At 31.6% G+C, this 11,379-nt stretch overlaps 1 protein-coding gene across 13 annotated transcripts in view; it reads left to right on the top strand.

The window, feature by feature from the left end:
* Window positions 1-621: 621 nt before the first annotated feature.
* LOC128209531 (uncharacterized) overlaps window positions 622-11,379 on the top strand; it is a 58,010-nt gene continuing 47,252 nt past the window's right edge. For 11 of the 13 annotated variants that reach the window (XM_052913597.1, XM_052913594.1, XM_052913595.1 and 8 more), the window contains exons 1-3: window positions 936-1,359; window positions 8,356-8,436; window positions 10,645-10,763. In XM_052913597.1, coding sequence (XP_052769557.1) covers window positions 1,255-1,359; window positions 8,356-8,436; window positions 10,645-10,763 — 305 coding nt within the window. In that variant the 5' untranslated portion in view covers window positions 936-1,254. The other 2 variants (XM_052913589.1, XM_052913590.1) reach the window with 2 other exon arrangements.

Raw genomic sequence — 11,379 nt, 5'->3', positions numbered from 1 at the left:
TAATCTTATTATCAATAATCCCCTCTGATGGTCATTCTATGTGTCTAAGATATGAAATGATATTATTTTAGAACATATTGTGAGGCAACGTTGAAAGCAAATTGCAAATGCTTATACATGATATAATATAAACATCTGACTATATATCATATATTTGACCTCAGTATTGAAATGGTGTAGTTAGTGTATAGAATGATATACTCTAACATGATACACACTAAATTCAAACCAAATTCCTTCTGTTAAATAAGTCTCAACCCCGGCCGGTGGAAATGTAATTAATTTCCACAGCTATAGAGTCTTCTCTCGAAACTCTTTCTCATTTGAAATGTATTTATTCACCTTTTGTTTGATGAAATTTCTGCATGATGTGTTGTTACATATTGGAAGGAATATGGCATGACTGTTTTGCACTTGCAGGATTGTTTACTTTATGGTAACGAGGGCTACCAGTAAGGACACATATTACGTTTCTATAGCTCGGTTATAGACCACTAAATCATTCAAGGAGGATAACCGATAATTCCAATTAGCAGACGCACCTTGGCAATTTATGATAGAAAAATCCAAAAATGAATTTCACAATCTGACATTGTAATACAATGCACCTACCATAACCTGTTAGTTAGTAGAGTGGGTATAAACACACAAAGACCATATATATTTATAACTATTTTACGAATGAGTAAAAGAAGATCCTACAAGTCCGATAAACTTAATTAGTCGTCTAGGAGATAGCGAAGACCAGGGAATGGCAAAAAGAAGAAAATAGAATTACAAGATTAACTATGTATGAAAGAGCTTCTCTTAAGTCTGACATGTATTATTGATTCTAGTTTATATAAAGCCTTTTAAGTATTTCATGTTTATCGGGTAGGACTATTGTGAATATTAATCCGAATAAAGCCATCTAAAGGAGTTGCAAGGTAGTTGGTCTTTATATTTTGTTCCGTTGATGAACATTGATTTTATGGAAGATAGAATGTGTGAAGTATGCGCTGATCTATTTGTAGAATAATAACATTGTGACATTTGTGGATACATGATATATATTTCGTTGATATTATTTAAGCTTTTTTTATTACATTTAAGTTTGAAAGTGTTCATATAAACTTATTATTTTTAAAGGATATTTAAAGACTGTTTTTAAACTTGGCTTGATTTAAAACTTTCACATGGATATTTGAAATACATATGGATCTAAATTCAAAGGATTTTTTAGTTCTGTAAGAAAAGCGTTTCAAGGCCGTCAAAATGCCGCGCCACGGACCAGGCCTTGGGGCAAATAATTTCCCGGCGGCTAACAAATTGTTGATGCGATATGAAGCTGACCGGTCTTATAAGATACATCAACAGAAGGTGAATTATTATTATATAACTTTTCTTCTTTTTTAACACCGTGTGTATTAATTTTGTCACCCAAAACAGTCATTCATGCTCTTTTTTCAACATTAACACTTTTTAGTGTAATTTTTAATCCAAAGGTTTAATTCGTTTATTTCTTATATCTTTTTTTGGGTGAACTGCAAAATGTCCAATCGCTACTATTAAGAAATCTGAACATACATTTTGGATTTGACAATTTCTCCTTGGTTTTATTTATTCAGATTTTGAAGTTTTTTTGCCATGTGATTTAAGGAATGTTTGAAGTGCTGAACAAATAATGAATACTCTGACATTGAAAATGATCTACAAATATTTTTAATGAAAAAATATAATCATAAACTACCTCTGAAGTTAAAATTCTACATTAACATAATATACATGTAAGTATTGATAATTTATAGATAAATAATTGATTTCATGATAAATTTTGCAAGACTAAAATCCTATTCAAATACAGTGGGGATGTGTATTTGGTAATTTAATGCCTAATATCTTATTAGCTGACAATTTTTGAAAGAATTAGGATTTCAAATTTGGCCAACAAGTAGCTTACTGTCAATATTTTAATACATGTCAGAACGTTGATTAAATGCACCAAATATAAAGGATCGTTTGGACTTTGATACTTTCAAAGAAAGGATAGATTGTCCTTTTTAAGCTCAAATTAATGTCATGTTTAACTGAAATATGGGTTAAAGATGTTCTTTTAAAATTTATTCTTAGATTACCAGTCTGATATTGTCCTTTAAGATTAATTTGACCAGCCAACTATAAACCATTTGATCTTAAATTTGAATATAATATAAATGAATATAAAATAAAATCTTCTGAAAAAATATTTGCAGTATTGCTATTAAGTTGAAAGAGGTGTATTAGTTACAAGTCCAAGAATAGCACCTTTCATGTATAATCTTCACGGTAAATACATTTTTGCAAATCTTTTTAATCAATCTGAATTAGGATAATTATGCAAATACTCAAACCATGAATTCATTCTGAGAAGTATGAACTCAAATTAATTAAGATTCAAAAACTTTGTAATTTTTAATTCAATTGCTGGTCATTGATTGCTCTAATAGTGTTTAAGTTAGTAAAATTAGAATTTGAAAAGAGATTAGGTTAAGTTTGAATATTTTACATATTTCTTTTTTAATATTTTTATTATTAGGAAGATCAAAAAGTTCTCATATAAAGAAATAAATGGTGATAGGTTAATGACTTTAAATGTCAAATAATTTTGATAGATGTTTTTGCCTGTCAAAATGATGTATAATTAATTAACAGCGAATAGTGTGTCTTTTATATTTGCAAAAAATATTTCGAAAGTCCATAAATCAATAAGCTGCTGTATTATCCAGTATCATTAGTTTCCAGTCAGGTTATAAGTTATTTCAAGACGGCTAATGTCAATAACACAGCTTCTGCCTAAAAGTCTGAAATTGTATTTGTGTGAACAATTAAATAAACATTCATGGGGCAAAAATTGAAACTCATACTATAAGTATGTTTGTATAGAAAGAAAAACAAATTACAGAGAGAACAATATTATAATTGGATAATTGTTGAACACTTGTATAATCCACCGCTAAGGTTGTTGGGTTTTGACATTTTAACCCAAGGTTGTTTATGGATACAAAGAAATTGTATATGGCAATAATAACGAAGGGAGACTTAATTGTCTAAAATGGGGTTATTTTCTCAAAGAATTATCATTATTAAACATGTATGTTATTCAGCTGTCTGTTCCATGTGTTTCATGATAAGGCAACAGGAGACCGAGTATACACATGTTCATATCATGTCGCCTATCACTGCAAAAATCGACGGGGAGTGATGGGGCTGGGGTTTAAGGGGAAAACATTTTCTGGGTAATAATTGTCCAACGTCCCATTCTTCTGTTATAATATTAAAGAACCTTGGGAAAATATCACAATAAAGAATAACGAAAAAATATCAATGTCATACATGAATTAATCATGGTTTCAATTTGTGAATATCGAAAATACACAAAGATTTTCTGCAAATCCTTTATGTTATAGTTAGATGATAGAATTAAAATCTTGATGATTAAGAATGGGCAGTGAGTGTAGGGAACGAGCCCAGGTCAATTCAGGTCATCTAACTTACTTAGAATACAACCTCATTGGCTGATACATTGTCAATGCAAAATTTGATGCAGGAATTGTGTATCGTGTGATTGGCTGTCAGGGTGGAGCTTTTAAACACCTGTTAAAGGTGAAATTCTTAATGATTAAGCCTAGTACTTAATGATTGCCTATCTGCAATTTTATTTACTGTAAATGTATGTTTTATTCTAAATTACTTAGGTATTAATTCATAAAATAATTTTTGCAGGAATCTAAAACATTTTAAGCTGTATCACGTCAACGCTTGGTCGATTACCTGAACAACACTGGTGAAGCGCCAACATTGATGTTTTAATAATCATCTTTCATCATCTTTAGTTCCTCTGACTGCACTATCTTTTTAATGGATCCGTACTAGAAATTCCCTGGTTGTCATGGGAACAGTTTACTGTTAATCATTATCTGAAAAATGTTACCTGGAGGGAGGTGACACAGATACATCATTATAACTGATTATACAATACTGAATAGCATGTCAATATTGTCACAAAGGCTTCTCCGAGTTTTCATCCATGATTTATACAATTTACAAGAACGGGAAACAGTTTTTTGTATTTAAGTTAAGCTAATGAAAGTTAAAACAAAAGAATCAGCTTACCGTACATCTTAAAAAACTTTCAAAAAAGTTTCACCAGGTTCATATTCTTTTGCACAGCGAAAGTGTTCTTTAATACCATTTAGAAAACTATTTGCCTTGCTTACGATTAAAGCTGCACTCTCACAGATTGACCGTTTTGACAACTTTTATATCCTTTACAATGTATGTCTTAGAATGAACCAATCTTTGTGTAAATATCTGGAAACCAGTGATATAAGACTGGTAACAAAATTTCTGATTGCAGTTTTTAAAATTTTGAAAAGTTTGAAGTTTTGTGGCTAAAAGCATTACTAACGCTTTAGGAAAAACAAGTTTTTGGGCATCAATTTTCGAACAAAAATATGAGAAAATGCGATCTGACCCTTTGTTAGCAATATTTAAATCCTTTCCGATTTTACTGCCAAAAAAGAAATAGGGTGTTAAATTTGTTCGAATCTTTTTATGTGTGTAAAAAAAGTCCTTTTTCACTTAAATAATACCATCTGTAACAAGATCATTCCACTAAAACAGTAAAATTGTATATGCCTATACTTTGCGAGTGAGTGCAATAGATTACCAAAATGATTTTCAAAAAAGGAGATCTTTCAAGTCACAGACAATTTTAAGGTCCAAATAATTGGGGTCAGGATGGGAACTCAGAAACTGGACACAAACATTATTTCTTAATTACCAGTTTATATGCAATTATTTGAAAGAGGATTGAACCTAAGTGAATTGAATAATACAAAGACATTGATTACTTATCTAAACTCATCTTCGTTGCCATGTCCTAATTAATTATTGATCACAATCTCGTAAATTGCGTGGTGTTTTACTACAAATAAATTTCCCTACTAAATATCTTGTTATTGCGTCAGATTTATTAAATTGATTGCCTTAAAAGTGTGCTAAATAATTTATTCAACATCATTTATAAAAAAAATGAATTAACAGTGAAAATTTTAAATTGCAGTGAAAACAATGAATTTGCAGTGAAAATTCAATTCAGTAATAACTTATCAAAAACAAGCTTGAATAAACAAGCTTGAATAATTATGTGATGTGCCTTCTTGTTATATACTTATATATTGTTTAATGCTTTTGAACTGAAGATCTATTGTTCTGAAAAAAGAAATTAAATTGGCTGTTAAACATGAAAATGGCCCTATAAGCAGATCTATCTGAATATGCAGGAATCTCTTAAGAAATGCGTTTTCATGATCATTTTAAAATAAGCAAATACAATATAGAGCCAATGACCAAAAATAGCAAATCAATTGACCCTAAATAAACTTTTATTATTTACCTCTGAAATAGTACAGCCTTCAATCATTTTTATGAGGTGGAATTTGCTTTCTAATTATTTATTCAGCAATATTGTAATTATTCAAACTTAGAGAACATAGAATTGAAAATTTATGACTGCCATTTTAAATGAATGAAAAACTGATTTCAATTTTTCTTTTCATTGAAAAAATGTGTACTCTATTTTATGATCTGCAAATATTAAATCAACGATTCTATTCTCATAAGAACCATTATGAACGAAATAAACATTATCATTTCAAAATCTCCAAGATTGATCGATTTTAGAGATACTGTATTGTGCCTTCCTATCTCTGGGCAAGTTTGATTACCATCGTTCTCTATTTTCACCATGTTTGGTCGTTTAGCAGGTAATTATTGTATCAGTTGATCACGAAAGAAGAAACTGAATCTCATTTGTTGCTATCTAATTGCGTTTTCATGTTTTTATTAGCCTCGGAGGCAGTGGGTTATTTAAATTTAAAGTATTCTTTGGTTTGTTAACTGTTATTTCAAGGAAAAAGTCAGGCTGTTCACTTAGTAAGGTAGCCTTGGCCGTCCACAGCTTAAGCGGCATATAGTACCACATCTTCTGAAACCACAGTGCCTTTAACTGATATTCTTCATACTGTGAGACATTACTGACTGACAAGATCATGTCTTTTTAACTTGAATTTGCATAAAACAATTAAATATTCATCAATAACACAGTAAAGTGTCAGTAGCCTCTATGGTTGAATAGTTCATGAAATAAAAAATGGAAGCTTTTAATATCTGAAATTTGCTTCAAACAAATAATTTTTAATAAAAAGATTTTGTTTAATAAAATTTAAGTAATTTGGTATCAGTATTACTATTTCTAATTATCATGTCACCAATATTGGGGTTTATTAAAAAAAATCTTTGATCTTTGTTTAAAATAACAGGAAAAAAAGGTATGAATGATTCTCATAATAACACCCAAAATCTTAAGTTAAATCTTAATCTCATTCCTAACTCATCTAACCTTTTTTAATAACATATTTTCTAATATATACAAAGTGTTGATTTTTTTTGTCAATATTGCAATAAAAAATAATTCTAGAGCAAAAAAATTATTATGCGGTTAAGTAATTGCGAAAATAATAAAATATCCTCAATTACATTTTTGGGTGTAGAAGAAAATATGACCAAAGTTTTTAATCAACATTATCAAAGCAAGAATGCGCTATATATAAAACAGGTAAAGCAATAAATGATTTTAATTAATTTTATGCTTTTAAAAGGTTTATTGAGTTGAGGTTGAGAAATGGCTTGATTATTTTCATGATACTTAAATTTTTAAGTACGTTAATGCTTCAAATTAGTAAAATTTAACACATACACTTCATGCTCAATTATTCAAATACTTTCAAGATTAATATGCAAGGTCTAAAAAAAATATGTTTTGGGTATAATCTGACCCTACCTAATAAATTCGGTTGATCCTTGCATTTTTGCTGAAATTATCCCCTCCCCCCCAAAACAACAACTTTTTCCCACCATTAGTGTATATTTTTGAACATAAACTGTCATTAATATAATTATATTTGTGACTAAATATTTTAAGTTCCATAACAACAGCAGTCAGTATATGAGAGACATTTGCTAGAAAAAGAGCAATTAAAAAAATACCAACCTTGACCCCTTAAATTCCTAGTAAATTTGGAGATTTCACCCTAAACAAAACAAACATTTTTTTCAGGCCCTGCAATTAAAAACAAACACAACTATACCACTAAACAATAAAATCAATGATTCAAAAGAATGAAAAATAAATAAAAATAAAACACTTGTCTGAAAAGGTCTGTGAACAAATATTCTCTTTAGTTGTGGAATTTGGCCCCTGCCTAAAAAAGGTGAAAAAACCCTGGTTTGTTGATCTATCAATGGAAATACATTTGAGCATTTAACCTCATCCGGAATTACCGGTATCCATTCACCCCCTCAGGAAGATAAGCCACAATCCTGCATGTCAATGAGAAAACAACGCACGAATTCCTAATACTTAATATGTATAGCTTTAAGCTGTTTTTGACATTTTAAACAGAACAATCAAATTAATACTTGATTCAAACTCTCATGTTTTCCATGTTTTTAAAAGCTATTTGAAATCAACTGTGATTTCAAATTACTTCTTGTCAGGGCTTCAGTAAACAATTACGCTCAAGGTATATTTTCGCTATATTTAAATTTGAGAGTTTTAGGTAACAATGGAAGGCAGAAAGAAGTCGGATGTCAAGTTCAGTTATCTGTTGCCATTAAGATTGGTGTAATCTGACCCTCAGGCACTCTGCATATTCCATGCCCTTTGGTCAGATTTTCAAATCCTTACTCCAGAAACATATTTTTTAATGAAAGATGGTATAATAATTTATACTTATAAGACTTCTTAAATCAGGATAACCTTTTTTGGACATTTTGCTGTCATTGAATTTGATTCAATATGTAATCCTATCACCATAATTACTCATTGTCACTCACTGCCACTCGTTGCCACTTATTGTCTCTCATTGCCACTCATTGCCACTCGTTGCCACTTATTGTCTCTCGTTGCCACTCATTGCCACTTATTGTCTCTCATTGCCACTTATTGTCTCTCATTTCCACTCATTGTCACTCATTGCCACTCGTTGCCACTTATTGTCTCTCATTGCCACTTATTGTCCCTCATTGTCACTCACTGCCACTCATTGCCACTTATTGTCTCTCATTGCCACTCATTGTCACTCATTGCCACTCGTTGACACTTATTGTCCCTCATTGTCACTCACTGCCACTCATTGCCACTTATTGGCTCTCATTGCCACTCATTATAACTTATTGCCACTTATTGTCACTCATTGCCACTTATTGTCACTCATTGTCACTGGGAGTTGTCCTTTAATTGTTAAAAACTAACAATGATGTTTTTTTTTCTAGCTTGCCAATGTGAAGCACAGACTGGATGTCAAAGAGCCGAAGAAACGGAATCATCTCATTCTACGCCTCAAACAGATTCAGGTGAGGAGGCCACTTTTTTGGCTCTCATAAACAACCCCACCCCTCTTCAAAAAAAATTGTCATCCTGTTGTCCTATTGTGTATTGCATTATGAATTAAAATGGTGATTGATTTCTTGCACAAAAGTGAAGCATTGTACGTTGAATTAAAATAAGCTGATGTTATAAGCCCATCTGTGTTTGAAGATTTAAAGCGACATTTAGGTACTGTAATGCCTTGTTGTTGTTGTTATTGTTGATGAATTCATTTTTTTTTCTTAAAAACTCTTATGTTGGCAATAATCTTATAGAAACAAATTAAGATATTAACATTTTAAGTGACACATGGACTATGTACACTTTGTTACAATTTTAAGATACATAATTATGACACACATAATAAGTCTTGTCACTCTGGCTATATCAATCAATTAAGAAAGTATGAGGCATGTGCGGTTCCAGGATTTGACGTTTAACGGCATGTAACATTGAGGGGGGAGGGGGGCACAACTAACTCTTACCCAAGAAGATAAAGATATACAATTCAAATGTATTATGGGTGATGGAAGGGGTCCTTTTGATTTATTTTGAATATTTAGTCTAAAATGATGCACAGTATTCCATGCATAATCATTCTTACTACCAAATTGTCATAAAAATTTAACTTGGACAATTGTAGGGGGCCCAACATACCCCTCCCCTCCCTCTCCTGGATCTGCCGGTTGGATGAGCATAATAATTGGCCTTAACTTGCTGTCAACTGTAAATTATACATGTAGATTTTCCCTTGATCCATCCTTTATTACCATCCTACCAAGTTTTACTGTACATCATATACTGGGATAGATAAAACAGCAGGGTGGAAATAATGAGGAAATCAGGTAAACTCTTAATACTATTTTTAGAACGGAGGGAAAAACAACATAGAAACAATTCATTCCAATGCCATTTATATGAATACCAGAACACATGCAATATTTAAATTATATTCTGGGGAAAATATCTGAGCACTTATTTGATTTTTTTTAAGCATTGAAGGATATTAATATAGGAATATTGAAGGAAAATAAATATTCTCTAAACTGAAGGTGGTAACATTTATAATATTGGCATGACTTGTTGCAAAATCTTTATTGTTGTAATAATAGGTTAATCTACTTAACATAATATGTTACTTAATTTAACCACTTGAACAGTTACATACAGATCAACAGGGGATTTGAAAACAAACCCTAAACAAAGAAATAAAGAATTAAAATATAAAATAGGTCAATGGCTCAAGTAGCATAAGGAGAGTGTTTGTTATTCGAAAGCTGTACATGAGAGCCCTCCATGCCCCGTGCCTCAGAGTGTTAGTTATTTGAGAGTAATACATTATAAGAGATCTCCGTGCCTCAGAGTGTTTGTTATTTGAGAGTAATACATTATAAGAGCCCTCCGTGCCTCAGAGTGTTTGTTATTTGAGAGTAATACATTATAAGAGCCCTCCGTGCCTCAGAGTGTTTGTTATTTGAGAGTAATACATTATAAGAGCCCTCCGTGCCTCAGAGTGTTTGTTATTTGAGAGTAATACATTATAAGAGCCCTCCGTGCCTCAGAGTGTTTGTTATTTGAAAGTAATACATTATAAGAGCCCTCCGTGCCTCAGAGTGTTTGTTATTTGAGAGTAATACATTATAAGAGCCCTCCGTGCCTCAGAGTAATTGTTATTTGAGAGTAATACATTATAAGAGCCCTCCGTGCCTCAGAGTGTTTGTTATTTGAGAGTAATACATTATAAGAGCCCTCCGTGCCTCAGAGTGTTTGTTATTTGAGAGTAATACATTATAAGAGCCCTCCGTGCCTCAGAGTGTTTGTTATTTGAGAGTAATACATTATAAGAGCCCTCCGTGCCTCAGAGTGTTTGTTATTTGAGAGTAATACATTATAAGAGCCCTCGGTGCCTCAGAGTGTTTGTTATTTGTTACCAAAACTTAAACTCAATGTCAAAAGCACTTTCCAAGAAATGCATGGCCTTCTGAAAGTCCCCACAGTTTTAAAGTTAATATTTAAGATGCAGATATTCTATTCATTTACCTGAATCAAAATAACCTTAAACTCAGATTTAAGACATAAAAGAATAAGGACCAAGATATCTACCCTTAAAACTTAAGCTATTTGTATATATGATTGTGTTCTGTTAAAACACAATAGCCTTTCCCATGACTTTATAGAATTATCGTATATTTTAGAAAGAGGAGGAGCGTCAGGCTGAGATAGATCATGAAAACAAGCTTCTACTGAACAAGATGACCCATGTGCTCAAAAATGGCGGCAATATCGACAACTGGAACAACTATGAGTCTCGCAGGTTGGTATCAAAGCTATATATAATGATGATGTCGTATTTACTGCAGTCACAACCCAAGTTATTGAATTTATAATTTCAAGGCTATAAAAAAAAAATGGTTCAGTTTACACGACCTTACCTTCCAAAAAGTGCGGACCCTACTGTTTTGAAATCCATTGGCTGTAAGTGTGTGTTTGAATATGAAGTTTAAAACCTTGAAAGCATTATACAGAATATAACTTTTAACATCATAATTGTTATTCTATGTTGTCAGGGACAACGTTCAATAACTAGTGTGTGGTAAAAACGAGTACCGGGTAAATAGCAATGTAATTTATCAGCATGTTTAAGTATCTGAATGTTTCAGCTCTGCCTTCTTGTTGCCATTCCATTAAAGAAACTAATGTATTGACGAAACCCAACAAAAACAGTTATAAACATTGTTCAAGAATTATTGAAGAAAACCATCATGAACAATGGCCCGACTGTTCAAAACATTGTTAAAGTTAACAAGATGATTAATGACATTGTTGTTAACATTCGGGTAAACTATTTTGTAACATGCTTATATGATCAAACATTTACAGCTGAAACATTTGTCTCGAACCTTGTTAGATATTCTGCAGATCACAAATGT

The sequence above is a fragment of the Mya arenaria genome, chromosome 11, assembly GCF_026914265.1.
Source record: "Mya arenaria isolate MELC-2E11 chromosome 11, ASM2691426v1".
Classification (NCBI taxonomy): Eukaryota; Metazoa; Mollusca; class Bivalvia; order Myida; family Myidae; genus Mya; species Mya arenaria.
This window is presented reverse-complemented; position numbering and strand designations above follow the sequence as displayed.